Raw genomic sequence first — 26,965 nt, forward strand, 5'->3', positions numbered from 1 at the left:
TGCTCTTTTTACATTTCCTATTAACAGCACATGACCTCCAACGACGGTATTCAAGTTCAAGTTCAAGTTCAAGTATGTTTATTGAGATAAGCAAGAAATACATCTCAAAGGGATAGAGTAGCTTAGGCTATTTCTACCCCCCTGACGACGGTATTTTCTTTGGTAAACATCAATATATAAATGACATCACGCTGTGAAGCAGTTATAGGTAGGCACATAGGTAACCCCGCTGGAGGCGCCCTTCTGGATGAGGTAACCGTCCTCCGCCTCTTCCAGGAAGGGCTTGACCTGGGTTCTGGCGCCTGCATATGATTTCGGGTGGCAGGGAGAGCGTTAGCATGGGAAAAAAAAATTGGAGGCCGTGTGGGAGGAAATGCACTATATGGGAGACCGCGTGGGAGGAGAACGGGTGGGGGGAATGGGCGTCCAAATTGAGGTAGTTAACTGGAATCTTGATTTTGACGCTTAACTAGGCTAATGACCCTTGGACTCGACATATTCAGACGCTTATGATTAAACGAAATCACTTCAGCTTAGTCGGGTGTCCTTGGCTTCACCAGTGAGAACTCTGGCAGCGTCGGCAGTGCAGACCCCAACCTTGTTGCAAATATGCTTGTACTTGGTGTGAATTTGGACACCAAGGCGAATGGCTACTGCAGTATGGTTGATCCAATTCCCAACTTTCACTTCTGGGAATTGGGTTAATGATCTTACGACTTCCAATTCTTTTAACAGTTAATGTGGCCTAATGATGGAAGTCTAGATACACTTATAAGGTGTATGGAGTCCCTAGTGGCTGTCTGGGTTCGAAATCATTCTGGGGTGACGATTTTCTGTTTATATATATATATATATATATATATATATATATATATATATATATATGTATATATATATATATATATATATATATATGTATATATAATATATATATATATGTATATATATATATATACATATATATATACATATATATATATATATATATATATATGTCGTACCTAGTAGCCAGAACTCACTTCTCAGCCTACTATGCAAGGCCCGATTTGCCTAATAAGCCAAGTTTTCCTGAATTAATATATTTTCTCTAATTTTTTTCTTATAAAATGATAAAGCTACCCATTTCATTATGTATGAGGTCAATTGTTTTTTATTTGAGATAAAATTAAAGTAGATATATGACCGAACCTAACCAACCCTACCTAACCTAACCTAACCTATCTTTATAGGTTAGGTTAGGTTAGGTAGCCGAAAAAGTTAGGTTAGGTTAGGTTAGGTAGGTTAGGTAGTCGAAAAACAATTAATTCATGAAAACTTGGCTTATTAGGCAAATCGGGCCTTACATAGTAGGCTGAGAAGTGAGTTCTGGCTACTAGGTACGACATATATATATATATATATATATATATATATATATATATATATATATATATATATATATATATATATATATATAATTGTGTTTTGTCTAATATGCAGATGTTTTTATTCTGCATTTCACTTGTTAGGGTGATATCATGGGCTTGTCTCATGTCAATATTAGGGACACCTGATTGAAGATGACAGGTCAACCGCCTCGTCAGTTTGGTCGTCGTCATAACTATGTGCTTAGAATGAAGGTTACATTTTTCGTGGGGGGGGGGGGGGCAGGTGTACATATATATTACGTTTGGCTGCTGTAAAGGTTCTCCGTCAGCTTCAGCCTGATTTTAATGAGAAGGTCGGAAGTCTTCTCTGTTTTATAGTATATGATGTCAATGTTTTTGTTAGGGAAGGGAAGTTACTCCTTTACGGATTATTTCTTTTGTTATCCTTTCTTCTTTCTTCCTTTTTATATTCACTGTGCATGGTGGATTAATTTTTTTATTTATATTTACCTCCAATAAAATTATATTACAAATCCACTATGCATTATTAATATAAGAAAACATATATGCATCTTCCGTCTGTCCCTCTCTATTTCTCTCTCATTAACAAAAATATAATTATCTACCACTGGTGTGTGGGTGGTCGCCAGTGAGAGGAACTTAGTGGAGTGAAATACTATAAAAAATACACTAATTACCCCATTTACACTGAGAAAGGAACGTGGCTTGAGAAACCTTTGAAGCTCTGTGAGAATTGTCTGTTTTATGTGACTGCTGCAAATTATGGACAGCAGGAAATTTATGTTAATTTTGTCATGATCAGTGAATAATGGTGTATATTACTATAAGAAAAATAATTAAAATGTGTTTTCAAGATATTTGTCTGTATAGCCGATAACCAGTGCTAAAAATCGTCGTGGGGGTCTGAATGTGACCCTGGCACGCAGTTCCCTTATGAATTATGGCTAACCCGATCAGTCTATATTTTTCCCGTACCCCAGACCATTCTGTCAATTTGGTTGAGGCGTATGAGGCCCTAAGCGTATGGCCTCCAACTTTGGACAAACAGACAGACAAATAGACATTCTCTCTTAAACGTATGGATACTAATAAGAGTTGTGAGATGAAGGGAAGAGAGTGAGAGCCGGTGACAAGTGGTGGTCCTGGGACAGCAGTAACCCAGTTCTGGGCGTAACAACTTCCTCTGTGAAGTACCCACCACCTGGCCCGGTGCTCAGAGGTCGTCAGCCACTACTACAGTGAGCGGATGCTAAGTATGAGACAGGGGGCAGTGTGTTACCCTGCTGGAGGCTCTGTATCTAACCTGTGTTGTTGCTGACCTATTTTATTGGCTGACTTTGAACAGATCAACCGTCTCCGTCAGATATTGACGTTCCCTGACATGTGTGTTCTCCACGCTCACCGATTTTGTAAATAAATAGATTAGCCAGCAGTCGCATTCTTCTTATTACTGAGACGTGTTTTCAGCCCATGGAAATTAATATTACAATGGTTGTGGAGCCTTATTAATGTTGCAGCTTTCTTGTGGCTCAGCGCCGTGTCTGCGCTCCCCGTCTGAAGCATGGCCACCACGGCTAACACCACTTGTCTGCCTCTCTTATTATTGCTTGTACCATTGTTGCGATGATGGGTTTGATCCCCGTGGCTGCGCTCATCTGAGACTTCCTGGAGGTGAATGCGTGCATGAGTGACCTGGTCGCTGGGAGAGGTGGGGCTTGATGTGGGGCGGATGACGCCGGGGTGTTCTCGCCCCCAGCCTCCCCCCCAGCTCGGAGATGTCTGGGAGCACCCGCCTGCTGCTAACGGTCTGAGGACTCTCAGGTGTGTACAGTACACCAAGGGCAGGAGGAAGCCTTCCGTACCGCTCGCTAAGCGACTCTTCCCAACAACAAATGTGTGAGATTCCTTTAAATGTTGAAATATTTGTCTAAAATGCTCTTGTACTTGCATGGTATCCTCCATATATATATATATATATATATATATATATATATATATATATATATATATATATATATATATATATATATAATGTGTGTGTGTAAGAGAGTATTTTCTTGTCAATTCAGCATTTATTATTATAAAGCAGCACACAGTGTGAGCGTGTACTCGCCTCACTTGGTGTACGCCATTCAATCCTTTAACGACAGGTGGATAGAATTCCTTTACAGTTTTTTCGTATCAATTTTTAAATACTCTCCACTTTATCTTAGTTTTGTTTAGTGGTTGTTTATGCTTGGAAACCCTGCGAGAGCATCATGTTCCAGCACTGTCCGACACGTGTGGGAGAGCACTCTTAACACCAGCTTCTCTCTTCCTCAAGGTTAGCTGCGGCTCTTATTATTCTGGTAATGTAGGAATGTGGTTATAAGCTCGGCGTATACTCTTTGTGATACCTTTCTCCCGGCTCCGGGAGGTGTTGCCCTGTGACTGTGTAGTGTCCGGCTCCTCTCCTCTCCGGCTTTGCATTTGTTTTGGTTAAAGTCCATTAAAATCTCTGAAGTTTCAGATGTAGAGATGACTGAGCCCAGCAGGGTCAGGAACATGTAGACCAGTTGACTGACAGTTGAGAGGCGGGACCAAAGAGCCGAAGCTCAACCCCCCCCCACAAGCATAATTAGGTGAGCACACTCACTTACATGCACACGTGGTTAAATCGACGAATTCCTGTAATGTACAACTTTGTCGTGTCTGGGAACGTGAACCTATTTTTGTCCCACATATTACTCAGTTTATAGCACGTTGTTATATAATACGACGTGTTTCGGGAAGGCAACTCGGGTGCTACGTCAAGTTGGACTGAGCGCACACGCAAGGGTTCACATTTCTGTCATAGACATGTTAGAAAGCTTTTTTTTAAGCGTAAGAGTAGTAAGCAAATAGAGTGACGTAAGTTAAGGAACAGGTCGTCGAGGCATTCTCAATCCACAACTTTCAAAGCAAGTATGATTGGGAAATATGTCAGGAGTCATTGCATTAGACAACCGGCGGTTAAAAAAGCGGGGTCCAGGAGCTGGACTTCGATCCTGCAGGCACAAATAGGCGAGTACACACTGCTTCACCAGGCTACCTGGACTCACCTCTTGTGGATAAATCTTGTTGACCAACAACGGCAGGACGAGTCCGTCACGCCCCGGACGAGGAGGAGACCACGAACTGTTCAGGTCATTATGATCTGCCATCAGCCAACGCTCTGGCCCTGGCCAGACCATAGTGGTCTACCTCAGGGACCCGGGGCCCTGGCCAGACCATAATAGTCTACCACAGGGACCCGGGGCCCTGGCCAGACCATAGTGGTCTACCTCAGGGACCCGGGGCCCTGGCCAGACCATAGTGGTCTACCTCAGGGACCCGGGGCCATGGCCAGACCATAGTGGTCTACCTCAGGGACCCGGGGCCCTGGCCAGACCATAATGGTCTACCTCAGGGACCCGGGGCCAGCAGGTGGCGGCGGTGTACCCGCAGGGAGGCATGCCGCCGGAAGTGGCAGAGAGGTGAAGGGCAGGAGTTGGCGGGAGGGAAGGCGGGAAGGGCTTTGGGAAGGTTGATTTGATGGTGGGAGGGTGGGTGGGGTAGTGGGAGGGGTGGGGTCATGGAAGGGGGATGGTGGGGGTGTGGGTGGGAGGGTGGAAAAGGTAGTGGGAGAGAGGGGGAGATTGGCGGGAGATTATTCAAGTGGGGTGGGAGAGGGAGGTGGTCTTGTTTGTGCGTCGCTAGTACAGCATGGAGGTGATTATTATGGCGGGGGGGGGGGGGGGAGGGGCGGAAACGGGGGGGAGAGAGTGGTGGGACATGGAGAGGAGGAGCAGGTGGGGAGGGGCAGGCGGGGAGCAGCAGGTGGGGAGGGGCAGGCGGGGAGCAGCAGGTGGGGAGGGGCAGAGGGTAAAGAAAGTAGCAAGTGATGCAGGAATATCAATATTAATGTAGCTACAGAAATCTTTGTGTTTAGAGGTACTCAAGAACAAAGACTGGTGCTGAAACGTCAGGAATTTTTACATTAAGTAAACATATGCATTATTTTCCTGGCAGGACACGAGACCGAGATGATAGCCACATGTGAATGAGTTGAGGTTCAACTCTGCTTCCAGGAATGCCGCCGCTTTAACCCCGCACCGCAAAACCTGCCATAAACTGTTTCAGTTTCACGACAGCCAACAACAAAGGCATAATGAAGTTTCGTTTTCATTATTCCTTTCCCTCGCTGTGTGTGTGTGTGTCATTGTCAGTGTCTACACCCTCTGGTCATTGCTCCTGTCTGTCACGCAGCCTCAGCATTTACCTCATATATCACTTAACCTAGACTTAAATGATATATGAGGTAAATTATCTTACACTTATCTCATGTTTTGACATCGTCGAATAATAATGCAATGATCTCTACAGCTGGTTTGTGTACAAACAGGAGCACTAACACACACACGAGGGGCCTCGTAGCCTGGTGGATAGCGCGCAGGACTCGTAATTCTGTGGCGCGGGTTCGATTCCCGCACGAGGCAGAAACAAATGGGCAAAGTTTCTTTCACCCTAAGTGCCCCTGTTACCTAGCAGTAAATAGGTACCTGGGAGTTCAGCTGTCACGGGCTGCTTCCTGGGGTGTGTATGTGTGTGTGGTGTGGGGGAAAAAAAAAGTAGTAAGTTAGTAGTTAGTAAACAGTTGATTGACAGTTGAGAGGCGGGCCGAAAGAGCAAAGCTCAACCCCCGCAAAAACACAACTAGTAAACACACACACCTTCCCTCTGGAAGCCTGTCATGAAACTCGGTCAGTATTGTGACAACTTGGGAAGTGCCAGAGCTTGAAAATAACTTGTATAGTGTCCGCTGTGTCAGGGAGGTGAAACAGTTACAATTTTCAGTAATTTTCTATGTATAGCCTTCGGTCTAAAAGGGGTAAAGCTATATTGCTTCTCTAGTTCACCTGTGCTGTCGTCCCTGTGGGTCCTCGTCTGTACCTCACCTGACAGTGTTCTTGCTCTGACAAAAGAATGCTACGTCTTCTACACGGAATATGGAATCAGTAGAATTCTATCGTAAGACCACAGTCAAATACACTGTGGCCTCATTATTCAGTTCAGGAGGGAAAAAAGCTGGAATAAAATGAGCCACAGCTGTTTTTGCTGTAGGCACAACGACTATATTGCAACTGATAATAGCATCATTGATGTTGGCAGAACCAGCAGCACCAGGCGGTACACTATGAGCGGCGTTATCAGTACCTTAAGACAGTCCCACTAGGATAGTCATCAGCGGGTACAGCAATACCGGTGACAACATCACCACCAACATTAATATTATCTAAAAGTTGAAATATGAATGCTGCCATCAGCAGCTGCAACACTCGCAACAGCCTCAACAACGATATTAGCAGCAGTAATGACAGCAGCAGAAGCAACGTCGTCCTCGGCAGCTGCTTCGTTTTCAATAATCCCAAGAACAGAATCAGACTTGACTGAAGAAGCAGCTTCAGTAAACGGGGAAAGCAGCATAAAAAACAACAGCACTAGCAACAACAGCAAGAACCCAGTAGCAATAGAAGCAGCGTTAATAACGAGAACAGCAGCAGTAACAGCAACAAAGGCATCATTAGCGGCAGCAGCAAGAGCAGAAGCAAAAGTTGGAACATAAAAGCTAATATCCTTGCGAGAAACAGGAGCTAAAGCTGCCGTCATCATCAGCGGCTGCTGCACGAACCTCAACAGAAGCAGCCAAAAGTCAGTGAAGGCCTTCAGTGGATGACGCAACACCACCTGAAACTCCATCGTTAACACACACATCAGTAGACTCAGCAGCAACAACACAAACAAAGATGCAGGAAATTTTTCCTGTGCTGTAACGTTTCGGGCACATTGCGACCTTTGGCGGCGGGCGGGTGACCGCAGAACGCTGCCTCCACCCTCCTCTACCTCTCTCTCTCTCTCCATTGGCAGGAATGTGAAGCACTCGCTGACACCTCGGCGGGAATGCCTTAACAATACAACTCACTGGTGGTATTGATCCACAAGAACCATCGTTCTTAAACACCTTATCGATGGAAACTGTAAAAATACGTGTGTGTGTGTGTTTACTAGTTGTGTTTTTGCGGGGGTTGAGCTTTGCTCTTTCGGCCCGCCTCTCAACTGTCAATCAACTGTTTACTAACTTTTTTTTTTTTTTTTTTTTTTTTTTTTTTCCACACCACACACACACACCCCAGGAAGCAGCCCGTGACAGCTGACTAACTCCCAGGTACCTATTTACTGCTAGGTAACAGGGGCACTTAGGGTGAAAGAAACTTTGCCCATTTGTTTCTGCCTCGTGCGGGAATCGAACCCGCGCCACAGAATTACGAGTCCTGCGCGCTATCCACCAGGCTACGAGGCCCCGTGTGTGTGTGTGTGTGTGTGTAATTACCTAAGTGTAATTACCTAAGTGTAGTTACAGGATGAGAGCTACGCTCGTGGTGTCCCGTCTTCCCAGCACTCTTTGTCATACAACGCTTTGAAACTACTGACAGGGAATAATAAATATAATAGAAATATTGATAAGATTCGGGTTAGAATTATTAATCTTACCCTTTCGGTCATATTCAACAACATGTATACAAACGTTTAGACACCCAAACCCACCAGGAGACTTGAACCCTGGCCATCAAGATGGCAGGTACGCACTTAACCCACTACACCATACTCAGAGCCTTAAAACGTGTCCAACTGCCTCTCTCTTGTTTGAGGATTGAATCCGGGTCCCTTCGGTTGAGAGTCAAGGACGCATACCACTGTGCTACAGAACCTATTTTCTCATAGGAAGCAGCGCGTGTTTACATCTTGAGGTTATCTTGAGATGATTTCGGGGCTTTAGTGTCCCCGCGGCCCGGTCATCGACCAAGCCTCCACCCCCAGGAAGCAGCCCGTGACAGTTGACTAACACCCAGGTACCTATTTTACTGCTAGGTAACAGGGGGCATAGGGTGACAGAAACTCTGTCCATTGTTTCTCACCGGTGCCTGGGATCGAACCCAGGACCACAGGATCACAAGTCCAGCGTGCTGTCCGCTCGGCCGACCGGCTCCCCGGTGTGTGTGTGTGTGTGTGTGTGTACTCACCTATTTGTACTCACCTATTTGTGCTTGCAGGACCGAGCATTGACTCTTGGATCCCGCCTTTCCAGCTATCGGTTGTTTACAGCAATGACTCCTGTCCCATTTCCCTATCATACCTAGTTTTAAAAGTATGAATAGTATTTGCTTCCACAACCTGTTCCCCAAGTGCATTCCATTTTTCCACTACTCTCACGCTAAAAGAAAACTTCCTAACATCTCTGTGACTCATCTGAGTTTCCAGTTTCCACCCATGTCCCCTCGTTCTGTTATTATTACGTGTGAACATTTCATCTATTTCCACTTTGTCAATTCCCCTGAGTATTTTATGTTCCTATCATATCTCCTCTCTCCCTTCTTTTCTCTAGTGTCGTAAGGTTCAGTTCCTTCAGCCGCTCTTCATATCCCATCCCTCGTAACTCTGGGACAAGCCTCGTCGCAAACCTCTGAACCTTCTCCAGTTTCTTTATGTGTTTCTTCAGGTGGGGGCTCCATGATGGCGCGGCATACTCTAAGACGGGTCTCACGTAGGCAGTGTAAAGCGCCCTAAAAGCTTCCTCATTTAGGTTTCTGAATGAAGTTCTAATTTTCGCCAGTGTAGAGTACGCTGCTGTCGTTATCCTATTTATATGTGCCTCAGGAGTTAGATTAGGTGTCACATCCACTCCCAGGTCTCTTTCTCGAATCGTTACAGGTAGGCTGTTCCCCTTCATTGTGTACTGTCCCTTTGGTCTTCTGTCACCTGATCCCATTTCCATAACTTTACATTTACTGGTGTTAAACTCCAGTAGCCATTTCCCTGACCATCTCTGCAGCCTGTTTAAGTCCTCTTGGAGGATCCTACAATCCTCGTCTGTCACAACTCTTCTCATTAATTTTGCGTCATCCGCAAACATCGACATGTATGATTCCACTCCTGTAAACATATCATTTACGTAAATTAGAAAGAGGATTGGTCCCAGCACCGATCCTTGAGGTACTCCACTTGTTACTGTTCGCCAGTCCGACTTCTCGCCCCTTACCATTACCCTCTGGCTCCTTCCTGTTAGGTAGTTCTTCACCCATACTAGGGCCTTTCCGTTTACTCCTGCCTGCCTCTCAAGTTTGTATAGCAGTCTCATGTGCGGTACTGTATCAAAGGCCTTTTGGCAGTCAAGAAATATGCAGTCTGCCCAGCCTTCTCTGTCCTGCCTTATCCTTCTTACTTTATCATAGAATTCTAAAAGGTTTGTTAGGCATGATTTCCCTGTCCAGAACCCATGTTGGTGCTTGTTTACAAACCCAATGCTCTCCAGGTGCTCAACAAGTCTTAGCCTAATTATTCTTTCAAGTATTTTGCAGGGGATGCTTGTCAGTGATACGGGTCTGTAGTTAAGTGCCTCCTCCCTATCACCTTTCTTGAAAATCGGTACGACATTTGCCTCCTTCCAGCAACGGGGCAATTCTCCCGACATAAGTGACTCATTAAAGATCATTGCCAGAGGCACGCTGAGAGCCTGCGCTGCCTCTTTAAGTATCCACGGTGATACTTTGTCTGGTCCAACTGCTTTACTGGCATCCAGTGTTGTCAACTGTTTCATTACATCCTCTGCTGTCACCTCTATATCTGATAGTCTTTCATCTTGGGTAATCTCTTCTAACAATGGGAGCTGCTCAGGCTCGGTTGTGAACACTCCATGGAATTTTGCATTCAGTACCTCGCAGATTTCCTTGTCGCTTTCTGTATATGCCCCTTCTGTTTTCCTCAGTCTTGTCACTTGGTCATTTACCGACATCTTCCTTCTTATATGGCTATGTAGTAATTTAGGTTGCGTTTTCGCTTTGACTGCAATATCATTCTCATAATTTCTTTCCGACACTCGTCTTATGTTAATGTAATCATTCCTAGCTCTGTTACATCTAATCCTGTTGTCCTCTGTCCTTTGTCTTCTGTACTTCCTCCACTCCCTCCTGCTTCTCACCTTTGCTTCCTGACACTGTCTATTAAACCATGGGTTATTATATTCCCTCCTGCTTTTTTCCTTTATTGTTGGAATAAATCTCTCTTCAGCCTCCTTGCATTTCAATATGACTTGGTTCATCATACCTTGCACTGTTTTTCCTCTAAGTTCTTCCTCCCACTGCACTTCTCCCAGGTAGTCCCTTATCCTTCTGTAGTCCCCTTTTCTGTAATCAAGTCTCCTTTCCCGGACCTCTTGTCCTTTGGTCACAATTTTGAGTAATGTGTGTGTGTGTGTGTGTGTGTGTGTGTGTGTGTGTGTGTGTGTGTGTGTGTGTGTGTGTGTGTGTGTGTGACAATGTTTACATGTATCTTACTGCAGTTAGGGACACCTAGTGGTTGATTGTAGTACAAGTTACTGCCACTAGAGCAGTTGAGGCGGTGACACTCGGGCAAGAGCGATGCTGCACAGTCTGTGAGAGGGAGGAAATTATCAAGAGAAAACGCCAAGCCATTATGACTATATCGCACTGGGAAGGGGTCAGGATAATGATTTGGGATGGGACGGGGGGAAGGAATGGTGCCCAACCACTTGGATGGTCGGGGATTGAACGCCGACCTGCATGAAGCGAGACCGTCGCTCTACTGTCTACCGTCTGTGAGAGTGTGAGCTTGTTGGTGGTGAAGACTGAAATGTTATGCGAGAGAGACAATCCCCAACAGTTACTTTAATACATCACAGGAATATTACCGCCTGCAATTACCTAGTATCTGAAGGCTCTGACTGGGGTAGAGTATCATTTATAAGCAATTCTGCTGTAGTAATAACCTTCAAGATTTATAATGTAGGATAATACATAACACCAAACATAACATATGTAAGACCAATCGTCTAAAATGCAGTTCTCCAATAGTTGACGCGCCACTTAACCGAACACACAAAGAAAGTCAAGAGAGTACAGAGTTTTACCACCAAACTGGTTCTTGAGTTCAAGGGGTAAGAGCTAAGTGGAAAGATTACAAGAGCTAGACCCAGAATCTGGGGCCATGGCTGGCAGCTGAATGAGAGACCAGGAAGGTTGTATAAGGCTTGGGTAAAGGCGTGGACCGGGAGGATAAATGGTTGAGGATGACACCATACACTGTTCAAAAGAAGAATATGTTAATTTAGCGAAGTTAAAGATCTATGCTCTTTCGGCAATGGTTACGTCCAGCACCAGTAACTCATCGCACACCAGTACTACACCAGCACTACACCAGCATTACACTAGCACTACAACAGCTCAGATATACCTCCAACAAGGAATATATGTACACTACTGCCAGCTACAGGTCAACCCATCCAACGTACTGAACTGATGACGGCGGAAGTGGTCTCACCGTCGCTATTATTGCTAGCAACAACAATAATAAATACGCAGTCGGAGAGTCGAATATGGACTGATGGGGGGGGGGGGGGGGCACCATTAGCGGGTCTGAAATGGAGATCTGAAACAGAAGCCCGTGTGTCAGAGAAGTATGAATGTATGACCTATGAGAAGAAGTATGAGAAGTACTCCTAGTTTATGGGATGGTCAGCTGTCACGGGCTGCTTCCTGGGGGTGGAGGCCTGGTCGAGGACCGGGCCGCGGAGACACTAAAAAGCCCCGAAATCATCTCAAGATAACCTCAAGATAACCTCAAGTATGACCTTATAGAAAGGTTTAGAGACGCGCGGGGCTAGCATACCTGACCCAGTATGTAAGACGAGGAGGATGTTTGTCACGATGGCGAAGGAGAGTCCTTGATCGTTGTGATGTCCTCTTATAACCTAAAGATAATTTACACAAAGTTGCTTCCTCTGGGAATGATCCGTACGCTCACCTTGGGCCAAAAGACTTTATATTCTGGTGCTTCATTCCTGTGAGGGGAAAATAAAGTCGAAATGGTAAGGCTAACCCAGAACCGGGATGGTTGAGAGGCCTCTAATTGGGGTTAGACTGTTGTTGTTGTTATAGATTAAGCTACTCGGAACAAGTTCCAAGTAGCACGGGCTATGGTGAGCCCGTAACTTACCTGGCACAGGAGCGGGGCAAGAAACACGGGCTATGGTTAGCCTCGTGGACGGGAGATGTCTCCCCGTGCGTGGGGTTAGACGAACTGTGTTTCTTATGGAAGATGAACCATGAACACGCAGCAAATGTCTAGTACTTAAGGCCCAAAATTAAAAAAAAAAATAGGTAAAAGAAAACATTTCTAACCATTTCTGCACAACCAGAGAACCGAACTTGGAATCTCCGACTGTGAGTCGAGAACGAAGCCTCTTAAAACACCTAACTCTTGCCATTGGAGAGCTCAAAAAAAGCACGTAAACCTGATCCCAAGTTATTGATGAGTGGTTTACCTTACGTCGCCCTCGTAAGACTGTCAGTCACTCGTTGTCTTACACACAAAATGGACAGAGTTTCTTTCACCCCATGCCCCTGTTACCTAGCAGTAAAATAGGTACCTGGGTGTTAGTCAGCTGTCACAGGCTGCTTTCTGGGGGTGGAAGCCTGGTCGAGGACCGGGCCGCGGGGACACTAAAGCCCCGAAATCATCTCAAGATAACTTCAAGATATATAACCACATCACCCATATCCAGATACACTCTCTCTCTCATCACACAAACACTCTGACTTACCGAATCTTAAATAAATTGATCCACATCTAAAGCGAGGCTTAAGAATCTTCGTATTTCTCTGCTGAGTGATATTGGCAGATCACGTGATCCCGGTGTGTGAGGACGGGTGTGTGAGGACGGGTGTGTGAGGACGGGTGTGTGAGGACGGGTGTGTGAGGACGGGTGTGTGGGGACGGGTGTGTGAGGACGGGTGTGTGAGGACGGGTGTGTGAGGACGGGTGTGTGAGGACGGGTGTGTGAGGACGGGTGTGTGAGGACGGATGTGTGAGGACGGATGTGTGAGGACGGGTGTGTGAGGACGGGTGTGTGAGGACGGGTGTGTGGGGACGGGTGTGTGAGGACGGGTGTGTGAGGACGGGTGTGTGAGGACGGGTGTGTGAGGACGGGTGTGTGAGGACGGGTGTGTGAGGACGGGTGTGTGGGGACGGGTGTGTGAGGACGGGTGTGTGGGGACGGGTGTGTGAGGACGGGTGTGTGAGGACGGGTGTGTGAGGACGGGTGTGTGAGGACGGGTGTGTGAGGACGGGTGTGTGAGGACGGGTGTGTGAGGACGGGTGTGTGAGGACGGGTGTGTGGGGACGGGTGTGTGGGGACGGGTGTGTGGGGACGGGTGTGTGGGGACGGGTGTGTGAGGACGGGTGTGTGAGGACGGGTGTGTGAGGACGGGTGTGTGAGGACGGGTGTGTGAGGACGGGTGTGTGAGGACGGGTGTGTGAGGACGGGTGTGTGAGGACGGGTGTGTGAGGACGGGTGTGTGAGGACGGGTGTGTGAGGACGGGTGTGTGAGGACGGGTGTGTGGGGACGGGTGTGTGAGGACGGGTGTGTGGGGACGGGTGTGTGGGGACGGGTGTGTGAGGACGGGTGTGTGAGGACGGGTGTGTGAGGACGGGTGTGTGAGGACGGGTGTGTGAGGACGGGTGTGTGAGGACGGGTGTGTGAGGACGGGTGTGTGGGGACGGGTGTGTGGGGACGGGTGTGTGAGGACGGGTGTGTGAGGACGGGTGTGTGAGGACGGGTGTGTGAGGACGGGTGTGTGAGGACGGGTGTGTGAGGACGGGTGTGTGAGGACGGGTGTGTGGGGACGGGTGTGTGAGGACGGGTGTGTGAGGACGGGTGTGTGAGGACGGGTGTGTGAGGACGGGTGTGTGAGGACGGGTGTGTGAGGACGGGTGTGTGAGGACGGGTGTGTGGGGACGGGTGTGTGGGGACGGGTGTGTGAGGACGGGTGTGTGGGGACGGGTGTGTGGGGACGGGTGTGTGAGGACGGGTGTGTGAGGACGGGTGTGTGGGGACGGGTGTGTGAGGACGGGTGTGTGAGGACGGGTGTGTGAGGACGGGTGTGTGAGGACGGGTGTGTGGGGACGGGTGTGTGAGGACGGGTGTGTGAGGACGGGTGTGTGGGGACGGGTGTGTGAGGACGGGTGTGTGAGGACGGGTGTGTGAGGACGGGTGTGTGAGGACGGGTGTGTGAGGACGGGTGTGTGAGGACGGGTGTGTGAGGACGGATGTGTGAGGACGGGTGTGTGAGGACGGGTGTGTGAGGACGGGTGTGTGAGGACGGGTGTGTGGGGACGGGTGTGTGAGGACGGGTGTGTGAGGACGGGTGTGTGAGGACGGGTGTGTGAGGACGGGTGTGTGAGGACGGGTGTGTGAGGACGGGTGTGTGAGGACGGGTGTGTGGGGACGGGTGTGTGGGGACGGGTGTGTGAGGACGGGTGTGTGGGGACGGGTGTGTGGGGACGGGTGTGTGAGGACGGGTGTGTGAGGACGGGTGTGTGGGGACGGGTGTGTGAGGACGGGTGTGTGAGGACGGGTGTGTGAGGACGGGTGTGTGAGGACGGGTGTGTGGGGACGGGTGTGTGAGGACGGGTGTGTGAGGACGGGTGTGTGGGGACGGGTGTGTGAGGACGGGTGTGTGAGGACGGGTGTGTGAGGACGGGTGTGTGAGGACGGGTGTGTGAGGACGGGTGTGTGAGGACGGGTGTGTGAGGACGGGTGTGTGAGGACGGGTGTGTGAGGACGGGTGTGTGGGGACGGGTGTGTGAGGACGGGTGTGTGAGGACGGGTGTGTGGGGACGGGTGTGTGAGGACGGGTGTGTGAGGACGGGTGTGTGAGGACGGGTGTGTGAGGACGGGTGTGTGAGGACGGGTGTGTGAGGACGGGTGTGTGAGGACGGGTGTGTGAGGACGGGTGTGTGAGGACGGGTGTGTGAGGACGGGTGTGTGAGGACGGGTGTGTGGGGACGGGTGTGTGAGGACGGGTGTGTGAGGACGGGTGTGTGAGGACGGGTGTGTGAGGACGGGTGTGTGAGGACGGGTGTGTGAGGACGGGTGTGTGAGGACGGGTGTGTGAGGACGGGTGTGTGAGGACGGGTGTGTGGGGACGGGTGTGTGAGGACGGGTGTGTGAGGACGGGTGTGTGAGGACGGGTGTGTGAGGACGGGTGTGTGAGGACGGGTGTGTGAGGACGGGTGTGTGAGGACGGGTGTGTGAGGACGGATGTGTGAGGACGGGTGTGTGAGGACGGGTGTGTGAGGACGGGTGTGTGGGGACGGGTGTGTGGGGACGGGTGTGTGAGGACGGGTGTGTGAGGACGGGTGTGTGAGGACGGGTGTGTGAGGACGGGTGTGTGAGGACGGGTGTGTGAGGACGGGTGTGTGAGGACGGGTTCGTCCTGAAGGCAAACATTTGCTTCTCCACGTCCTAGTTTATTCTGTTTTTACATTGTTATCTTTTTCATTCATTTACGTAAATAAATTGTATTCGCATTCACAAGTGTTGAGTGAGAGACTGTGACGGTTTACGCAACATGCGGCCTAGCGGAGCCCTGGGAGAGGTGGGGGTGGGGGGGAGGGATAGCAGTAATAGACCAATCATGTCATTATCTGCGTCTTAAATGGCCAATTACTATCCAGGAGCGGCGCAAGATAACTGCAGGAGAGGAAGTGGGGGTTGGGGGGTTGGGGGGATAGATGATGTAGGGGAGGAAGCGGGTCGGGAAGGAAGAGGAGGATGGGAGGAAGTGAGGTAAAGGGAGAGGATGAGGGAGAGGAGAAGTGAGAGAAGGGTGAAGGAGAGGTGGGGGTGGGAGATGTATAGACATGGGCAGGATGTCGGTAGAGGAGCAAGATGGAGACCCAGGAATAAAGAGTACAGAGAGAATGTGGAGCGGATTAAGCACTGTTTAGGTGTATGACAGCACAGTGTAGGTGTATGACGGCACACTAAAGGTGTATGACAGCACACTGTATGTGTATGACCGCACTGTGTAGGTGTATGACAGCCCAGTGTAGGTGTATGACAGCACAGTGTAGGTGTATGACAGCACAGTGTAGGTGTATGACAGGCCAGTGTAGGTGTATGACAGGCCAGTGTAGGTGTATGACAGCCCAGTGTAGGTGTATGACAGCCCAGTGTAGGTGTATGACAGGCCAGTGTAGGTGTATGACAGCCCAGTGTAGGTGTATGACAGCCCAGTGTAGGTGTATGACAGCACACTGTATGTGTATGACCGCACTGTGTAGGTGTATGACAGGCCAGTGTAGGTGTATGACAGCCCAGTGTAGGTGTATGACAGGCCAGTGTAGGTGTATGACAGGCCAGTGTAGGTGTATGACAGCCCAGTGTAGGTGTATGACAGCCCAGTGTAGGTGTATGACAGGCCAGTGTAGGTGTATGACAGCACAGTGTAGGTGTATGACAGCCCAGTGTAGGTGTATGACAGCCCAGTGTAGGTGTATGACAGCACACTGAAGGTGTATGACAGCACAGTGTAGGTGTATGACAGCACAGTGTAGATGTATGACAGCACACTGAAGGTGTATGACAGCACAGTGTAGGTGTATGACAGCACACTGAAGGTGTATGACAGCACACTGTATGTGTATGACCGCACTGTGTAGGTGTATGACAGCCCAGTGTAGGTGTATGACTGCACAGTGTAGGTGTATGACAGCACAGTGTAGGTGTATGACAGCACAGTGTAGGTGTATGACAGCACACTGAAGGTGTATGACAGCACAGTGTAGGTGTATGACAGCACAGTGTAGGTGTATGACAGCACACTGTATGTGTATGACCGCACTGTGCAGGTGTATGACAGCCCAGTGTAGGTGTATGACAGCACAGTGTAGGTGTATGACAGCACACTGTATGTGTATGACCGCACTGTGTAGGTGTATGACAGCCCAGTGTAGGTGTATGACAGCACAGTGTAGGTGTATGACAGCACACTGAAGGTGTATGACAGCACACTGTATGTGTATGACCGCACTGTGTAGGTGTATGACAGCCCAGTGTAGGTGTATGACAGCCCAGTGTAGGTGTATGACAGCACAGTGTAGGTGTATGACAGCACAGTGTAGGTGTATGACAGCACACTGTATGTGTATGACCGCACTGTGTAGGTGTATGACAGCCCAGTGTAGGTGTATGACAGCACACTGTATGTGTATGACCGCACTGTGTAGGTGTATGACAGCCCAGTGTAGGTGTATGACGGCACAGTGTAGGTGTATGACAGCACACTGAAGGTGTATGACAGCACACTGTATGTGTATGACCGCACTGTGTAGGTGTATGACAGCCCAGTGTAGGTGTATGACAGCCCAGTGTAGGTGTATGACGGCACAGTGTAGGTGTATGACAGCCCAGTGTAGGTGTATGACGGCACAGTGTAGGTGTATGACAGCACACTGAAGGTGTATGACAGCACACTGTATGTGTATGACCGCACTGTGTAGGTGTATGACAGCCCAGTGTAGGTGTATGACAGCCCAGTGTAGGTGTATGACAGCCCAGTGTAGGTGTATGACAGCACACTGTATGTGTATGACCGCACTGTGTAGGTGTATGACAGCCCAGTGTAGGTGTATGACGGCACAGTGTAGGTGTATGACAGCACACTGAAGGTGTATGACAGCACACTGTATGTGTATGACCGCACTGTGTAGGTGTATGACAGCCCAGTGTAGGTGTATGACGGCACAGTGTAGGTGTATGACAGCACACTGAAGGTGTATGACAGCACACTGTATGTGTATGACCGCACTGTGTAGGTGTATGACAGCCCAGTGTAGGTGTATGACAGCACAGTGTAGGTGTATGACAGCACACTGAAGGTGTATGACAGCACACTGTATGTGTATGACCGCACTGTGTAGGTGTATGACAGCCCAGTGTAGGTGTATGACAGCACAGTGTAGGTGTATGACAGCCCAGTGTAGGTGTATGACAGCACACTGAAGGTGTATGACAGCACACTGTAGGTGTATGACCGCACTGTGTAGGTGTATGACAGCCCAGTGTAGGTGTATGACAGCACAGTGTAGGTGTATGACAGCCCAGTGTAGGTGTATGACAGCACACTGAAGGTGTATGACAGCACACTGTAGGTGTATGACAGCACACTGTAGGTGTATGACCGCACTGTGTAGGTGTATGACAGCCCAGTGTAGGTGTATGACAGCACAGTGTAGGTGTATGACAGCCCAGTGTAGGTGTATGACAGCACACTGAAGGTGTATGACAGCACACTGTAGGTGTATGACCGCACTGTGTAGGTGTATGACAGCCCAGTGTAGGTGTATGACAGCCCAGTGTAGGTGTATGACAGCACAGTGTAGGTGTATGACAGCCCAGTGTAGGTGTATGACAGCACACTGAAGGTGTATGACAGCACAGTGTAGGTGTATGACAGCACAGTGTAGGTGTATGCCAGCACAGTGTAGGTGTATGACAGCCCAGTGTAGGTGTATGACAGCACACTGAAGGTGTATGACAGCACACTGTAGGTGTATGACAGCCCAGTGTAGGTGTATGACAGCACACTGAAGGTGTATGACAGCACACTGTAGGTGTATGACCGCACTGTGTAGGTGTATGACAGCCCAGTGTAGGTGTATGACAGCCCAGTGTAGGTGTATGACAGCACAGTGTAGGTGTATGACAGCACAGTGTAGGTGTATGACAGCCCAGTGTAGGTGTATGACAGCCCAGTGTAGGTGTATGACAGCACAGTGTAGGCAGGGGGCAGCACAGTGTAGGCAGGGGGCAGCTCAGTGTAGGCAGGGGGCAGCACAGTGTAGGCAGGGGGCAGCACAGTGTAGGCAGGGGGCAGCTCAGTGTAGGCAGGGGGCAGCACAGTGTAGGCAGGGGGCAGCACAGTGTAGGCAGAGGGGTACACACAAAACATTACCACAGTCCTCATAATATACACCAGCACGCTGGCTTCACCGTGTAAACAAATAAGATACATAATTTCATGTCCTTTAACTTGATGGAGGAGGTGACACGCCATCTCCTGAGTGGCAGGGTTCTGATATGGGATTCCGATGGTTGGCAATGTCTCACTAACATCGTCTTGTTCTCTGATCTGTTATGATGCTGATTGGGACAGCTTGCTGCAGCTGGGACTTTCTATCCGTCGCGTGGAGGAGCATCTCGCCGCTCGAGGCCCACCGATTGACTGATGGTTGATTAATGTCCTGATCACCACAATGCTTACGGACCTTGACGATAAGCGAGGTGCATCTTAGAGCAGGAAGTTAAGTGACTCCACAACCCACGAGGGACATATTTACGTCGGAAAACCATGCATATATTCATAGGTATGTATATTTGTGCGCATAGCCTAAGTGCCGCTGCGAGAAGTTGCCTTGGTTTAATTAAAGAACAGATTGCTTTGCAGGTTGGCGAACACGCTCGCATTAAATAGAATGAAGATGCATAATTCAATTATTAGCCTCCGATAGGAAATCCCTTATAGCTGATGCAAACTGGTAAAGATTGTTGGCAGCGAGTGATGGGGGCGGCCACCCACTGACTCTGGCCAGGTGGCCACCCACTGACTCTGGCCAGGTGGCCACCCACTGACTCTGGCCAGGTGGCTACCCACTGACTCTGGCCAGGTGGCTACCCACTGACTCTGGCCAGGTGGCTACCCACTGACTCTGGCCAGGTGGCTACCCACTGACTCTGGCCAGGTGGCCACCCACTGACTCTGGCCAGGTGGCTACCCACTGACTCTGGCCAGGTCTCCACCCACTGACTCTGGCCAGGTGGCTACCCACTGACTCTGGCCAGGTGGCCACCCACTGACTCTGGCCAGGTGGCTACCCACTGACTCTGGCCAGGTCTCCACCCACTGACTCTGGCCAGGTCGCCACCCACTGACTGGCTAAGTGACCACCCACTAGCTAGGGTAAGGTGAAGGGAGTAACGAGCGTGCAAAATGGGAGTTACAAGAGGTAACACTGGTTAGCATTGAAGTCGTATAATTCAAGAGAGGAAGAGGCATTACCTGTGAAGCCAAAACTTAGTAACTCAACTCGTTTGAATTGTCGGGAATGGCAGACTGCCTGCCTGCCTGCCTGCCTGCCTGCCTGCCTGCCTGCCTGCCTGCCTGCCTGCCTACCCGCCCGCCTATTTGCCTGTCAGCCTGCGTGTCAAGCTGTCTTCTCCCTGCCTGCTTGTCAAGGACGTTTGCTACAAGTAGCCAGGGTGTTATGGCTGACGTAACGTTGTAAGGTTGTATGGTTGTGAAGTGTTGTGAGGGTAATCGGAGTTTGAGAAACAAAGATGAGCAGTTCACATGTTCATTGCCAATTGAAACTGGATTTTTTCTTCTTCTTCTTGTGTCTAGTACAGCGTTGACCTGAAGCGCTGCTCCTCGGATGCTACTGAGGACCAGCCTCCAATACTCATCTGGAGGTTCCCCAATACTAGCGCGTACACCTGCGTTCAGTTCGTAGTGGTCGAAAATGAGGCTGACGTTAGCTGGAGATGTCTGTTAACTTAACGTGGAGTGTTTGCTTTCACTTGTACCGCGACCCTGAGTGTCGGCAGCAGACTGGAGTCCCCAGGGGCCGGAGTGCAGGAGAATTGTCCCAGTAAACATGTACAAACAGCTATCCCTGGAAACACAAACCGTAACTGTCTCTATTTTCCGCTTGTTACAACTTGTAATAAAGTTGCTACATCTTGGCTTAACGTGTTTATGACGTATTATAACGTTGTTACGACTTGCTATATTGGTTGTTATAACTGGTTAGGAGGTGTTAAAACTTGTTCGAACGTTGTACCAACTTCGTAGTTTCGGTGTGTGTTTGGCGGGCATTTGGTATCATTTCACACATTTGGTATCATTTCGTCACACAATAGCTGCCATCTTCGTGTTTACGTGAAGTATAAATGATCAATGTAAAATTGGGACTCGGGTGTAAGAATACAGTAGGAACTGTAGGTGCAGGGGAAGACCTTGTGCACGAGTGCACATAAGACCCCGAGGGGACTGTTAAATACACATGAAGTACTAAACGTTAAGCGCAGAGGCAGTGTGTGTACAGTGCGTGTAGCGTCTTGGAGTTTATGGAGTGTGTGAACGGAGGGAGGTATCCGGCACGAGTGAGGAAGCACTATGACTCTGGTCTCCCCCACAGCCAGCACTCGCCGCCAGCGGAGAGCGTAAGGCAAGTTCTCATCCATTTAGAGTTTGGTGACCCGTGGGGGTCACCACCCCACAGTGCTCTCTTTCCCTCACGGTGAGACCAGGACACTCCTTCACGCCAGGACACTCCATCACACCAGGACACTCCATCACGCCAGGACACTCCATCACGCCAGGACACTCCTTCACGCCAGGACACTCCTTCACGCCAGGACACTCCATCACGCCAGGACACTCCATCACACCAGGACACTCCATCACGCCAGGACACTCCATCACGCCAGGACACTCCATCACGCCAGGACACTCCTTCACGCCAGGACACTCCTTCACGCCAGGACACTCCATCACGCCAGGACACTCCTTCACGCCAGGACACTCCTTCACGCCAGGACACTCCTTCACGCCAGGACACTCCTTCACGCCAGGACACTCCTTCACGCCAGTACACTCCTTCACGCCAGGACACTCCTTCACGCCAGGACACTCCTTCACGCCAGGACACTCCTTCACGCCAGGACACTCCATCACGCCAGGACACTCCATCACGCCAGGACACTCCATCACGCCAGGACACTCCTTCACGCCAGGACACTCCTTCACGCCAGGACACTCCTTCACGCCAGGACACTCCTTCACGCCAGTACACTCCTTCACGCCAGGACACTCCATCACGCCAGGACACTCCTTCACGCCAGTACACTCCTTCACGCCAGGACACTCCTTCACGCCAGGACACTCCTTCACGCCAGGACACTCCTTCACGCCAGGACACTCCTTCACGCCAGGACACTCCTTCACGCCAGGACACTCCTTCACGCCAGGACACTCCTTCACGCCAGGACACTCCTTCACGCCAGGACACTCCTTCACGCCAGGACACTCCTTCACGCCAGGACACTCCTTCACGCCAGGACACTCCTTCACGCCAGGACACTCCTTCACGCCAGGACACTCCTTCACGCCAGTACACTCCTTCACGCCAGGTCACTCCTTCACGCCAGGACACTCCTTCACGCCAGGACACTCCATCACGCCAGGACACTCCATCACGCCAGGACACTCCATCACGCCAGGACACTCCTTCACGCCAGGACACTCCTTCACGCCAGGACACTCCTTCACGCCAGGACACTCCTTCACTCCTTTTAAAATTATGTGAGGAGTTTGCTTCTATAACCTGTTCCTTCAGTTCATTCCATTTTCTAACTCTTTAGTACGCTAAATGGACACTTCCTACCGTCACTATGGCTCATCTGAGTCTCAAATTTCCACCCATGTTCCCTTGTTCTGTTGGTATTCTTTGTGAATATACCCTCTATTTCCACTCTGACATTTCCCCCAAGTATTTTAATCATCTCTATAACGTCTCTCGTCCCTCTCCTTTCCTCCAGCGTCATCAGGTTTAGTTCCTTCACTCCTTCTTCACATTGCGGGGTTTTCTCTAGCACACTTGTGCAATACTGAAGGACTTGAAATCCTTCGTCCCGTTCAGGAGGACCAGGATTGTGTGGTGACCAGACCACACACTAGAAGTTGAAGGGACGACGACGTTTCGGTCCGTCCTGGACCATTCTCAAGTCGATTGTGAATGGTCCAGGACGGACCGAAACGTCGTCGTCCCTTCAACTTCTAGTGTGTGGTCTGGTCAACATACTTCAGCCACGTTATTGTGACTCATCGCCTGCACAGGATTGTGTGGGTTAAGTCTAGCGGTAACAACCACTGCCGAATAATACTCGCTGTAATTTAACCTGAAATCATTATTAATGCATCAATTAAAAAAAAGGCATCCCCAACTTAGCTGAGTTCTGAAGCATTGTTTACCTGTCATCATCGCCAGGGCTCCAGGTGCCCCGCTCCCCGCCTACATTACCCCCCCCTATCTCACTCCTCCCCCCTCTCCCCTCCTACCTCTCCCCCCCTCTTCTCCAACCCATGACCTCATCTTTGTAAATATCTCTCGGGGGTCACTATAACGGGTCCGGAGAGCTAATTTCTCGTAATGTGAGATTGAATGCTGTGTCGCTGAGATGTCTGCTTAGTTAGTATGTCTGCTTAGTGTGTCTGCTTGGTTAGTGTGTCTGCTTGGTTAGTATGTCTGCTTGGTTAATGTGTCTGATTGGTTCGTGTGTCTGGAAACTCCCCAACGCTCATACAAGCCTCTCATGGGAACTGTTTGCTAGGCTTCCGCCTCCTTCAACGGGTGTCCCCACACCTGCGCGGTTGTGCTATATGCGGACTCCACAAAAGCACCTCGTATGTTATCGACGCCCACAGGGACATCAACATAATATTAGTGATTGTTTTAGTACTATGAGATTCCTTGGCGGTCCATTACTGTATAGTGGATCCCGTCCTATGTTGATATATCTTTGGTACACGGGTACGACAAATGACGGAAGCGGGGGCGGGAATAGCACACGTCTGTGTCACTGGATCTTTACCCGGCGATTTCTATGACCTGCCATGCATACTGGGTGGCTGACCTGCCCCTTACCCTTCGAGTATCGTCTCTGGCGAGCCTTTGCAAAGGGCACTTTATACATGAGTACCCATATACATGTGTTCAACATTGCACCAGGTTATTAAGCACGGCCTCACCCGCCTCTGGGTCGGGAATTCCTGCCTCGCAGTGCTCCTCTTGACTGAGTCTCCTTACAGTCACTGGTGTCTAAACCAGGAGGCTACCTGGAAATATCTCCTCCACTGCCCAATGTTTTACGCCGTGTGTACGAGGCTCCAGTGCAACATTTTTTTTATTTTATTTTATATGTTCAAGCATTCTTACATTCTTGTAAAGCCACTAGCACTCATAGCGTTTCGGGCAGGTCCTTATTCTTAATTTTCCCCGGAATACGGCTTGGTGCCTTCTTTTGATAATTACTTACTTAAAACACAAGAATAGAAGCAAATACACATAAAATAGTAACAAATTAGAAGTAAAATAAAGATCCAATAGATAGCAAGGAAGGACACAGAAGTTAGATAAAAGAAAAAAAATCAGTAAAGACTGACAATATAAATGTAAAATAAAAAATAATAGGAAAAATAATAATCATAAAGTAAAATGATCTTAAAGATAATTAGCTTAGTAATGGTTAGTTAAAATCCTATAATTAGTATGGACCTAAGAAAACAAAGTGAGATCAAATAGATAATTCCAAAAAAATGACATATAAATTTAAGTAAATCTAGAAATTTACTCTAATATAATTCTAAGCGTAAAAATATTTAGGGTGAGATTATATTTATATGGAAGATTTTACTATGATACTGAGGTAGATGCTTATATAAACAATTAATTCCAATAAATGATTACTAAGAAACAAATTCCAAGTTACTTTAAATTAATAGGTAATAAAGAACCATAGGTTTAGTGACAAGGGGATTAACTAAGAACAAATAATTAAGAGTAAAAAACAAGAAATGTCAACAACAAAGATGACATAAATAAAAATAAAAAAATAAAAAAAACATTGCAAAGGAAAGGCAGAGCTGAATTATTATAATAATAAGTGAATTATTAAATATCAAGTCATTATTAAAAATCATTATTAAAAATCAATAATAAGTGAATTATTAAAAAATTGTTTGGCTAGAATTTATGGTAGTAAATCAGTTTGAATGAAATATTTGAACATTTTTTGAACATTTATTTTCGAGACGTCTTTCAATTCATGTATCTCTTCGCACATCATATAGTGACGCAGGTGTGCGATGATTTTGCCGACAGTTATATGTACGATTATATTTGGAGTTGCGATAGAAAACGGGTAGCAATCCTCCTGAAAGAAAATGAATTCACTAGATGGTAAACTTTTTTATTTAGATACGTATCTAACCCGGTGTCAATGTTCAAGAATCAGCACGTCCTGGAGATACACACTGGAAATCGCCGAATAATGAGCGATGTGAAAATCAATCGCGATAAGATACATACTAAGTATCATTTCCCGTTTCACAGCAGTGTGTGTCCTGTTGAAAAAATAATATGAAATAAAGCTTCAGCACAAACTAATCCTAACTCTATATATTTTCCCCAGAACACAATTTGCTAATCGTTTTACAACCAATTTACTGCTGGGTGTACAGGGGCGATCAATGAAGGCAAGGTATACAGTTGCTCTGCCTATTAGCGTACATTGGTACGAGTACATACACACTTGAGTATATACACACATACAGCACAGACATACACACATACAACGAATATAACTAGACAGACACGCAACACAAGCATTACAAGCATGTGGAGTCGGTGGGGCGAGGAACAGGTTGCTTCTCACCTCAGACTGTTGTTGGCTTGTGTCTTAAGGTGATTCCTCTTCGTCGAGTAGTTAACTGCCAGTTATACTGTGTCTGTCTCCTCTTGTCGAGGTGAAAATGAGTGTAGTAGATCTGTTATGCCAGATCTACTACACTTATTTTTACTACTTACTACTTTTACTCTCTACTACACTGTTGAGTGAATGTACTACACTGTTGAGTGTAGTACAACAGTTATGTCTGTCGTACGTCAGACACACAACAGTTATGCCTGTCGTACGTCAGACACACAACAGTTATGTCTGTCGTACGTCAGACACACAACAGTTATGTCTGTCGTACGTCAGACACACAACAGTTATGCCTGTCGTACGTCAGACACACAACAGTTATGCCTGTCGTACGTCAGACACACAACAGTTATGCCTGTCGTACGTCAGACACACAACAGTTATGTCTGTCGTACGTCAGACACACAACAGTTATGTCTGTCGTACGTCAGACACACAACAGTTATGTCTGTCGTACGTCAGACACACAACAGTTATGCCTGTCGTACGTCAGACACACAACAGTTATGTCTGTCGTACGTCAGACACACAACAGTTATGCCTGTCGTACGTCAGACACACAACAGTTATGCCTGTCGTACGTCAGACACTCGCAACTTCCTGTCCATCTTGCCCAATAAACTTCTTGCTGCCAGCGTGGAGCTGGATTCATCAAGGAGTTACGCAAGTACTTATGAACCTGTGCATCTTTCCTCAATCTTTGGCGACTTTGTTTACATTCATTTAACAGTTTATGCGCTCCGAAGCGCCAGGGGCTGTTTACAAAAATAACAACATTTGACTGGGAAGCTTCGATGCTTGTAAACTGTTCAGTAAATATAAACACCGCCGCTGAAGATTGAGGACAAATGTAGAGGTTCGTAAGTACTTGGGAGACTGCTTTATGAATGCGGCCGCAGGTCAGGATATCAACCCGACCTCGACTCAAGTCCATTCCAACCAGCGGTCGACCCCACAGACACATTCATCAATTTTAAAATGCTGTTCATTCAAAACAGGAATTTTCTCAAATATAAATTAATATTATAATATATTAGCATATTGTTCATATATAAGCATAGGTTAGGTTAGGTGTTTAGGTTCTGTTGGCGATTATTTGTATTTGTAGCACGAAGG

General features: G+C 48.2%; 2 protein-coding genes across 2 annotated transcripts in view; both read left to right on the forward strand.

Annotated features, from left to right (window-relative positions):
* LOC138369619 (uncharacterized) overlaps positions 1–26,965 on the forward strand; it is a 39,707-nt gene that overhangs the window by 5,911 nt on the left and 6,831 nt on the right. The gene's annotated exons all lie outside the window — the stretch shown is intronic.
* Positions 16,174–22,671, forward strand: LOC138369617 (uncharacterized). The gene is made up of 2 exons (XM_069333041.1): positions 16,174–16,213; positions 21,632–22,671. The coding sequence occupies exons 1-2, from the start codon at positions 16,174–16,176 to the stop codon at positions 22,669–22,671; spliced, it is 1,080 nt and encodes a 359-aa protein (XP_069189142.1).

Source organism: Procambarus clarkii, chromosome 29, assembly GCF_040958095.1.
Source record: "Procambarus clarkii isolate CNS0578487 chromosome 29, FALCON_Pclarkii_2.0, whole genome shotgun sequence".
NCBI classification, from domain to species: domain Eukaryota; kingdom Metazoa; phylum Arthropoda; class Malacostraca; order Decapoda; family Cambaridae; genus Procambarus; species Procambarus clarkii.

Bases quoted from the DNA above. Each gene is read 5' to 3' on its own strand.
- LOC138369617 (XM_069333041.1), top strand. From the start codon at position 16,174: ATGTCGGTAGAGGAGCAAGATGGAGACCCAGGAATAAAGA. The intron at 16,214-21,631 runs GTACAGAGAGAA...CCTTCACGCCAG, and splicing joins TGGAGACCCAGGAATAAAGA to GACACTCCATCACACCAGGA.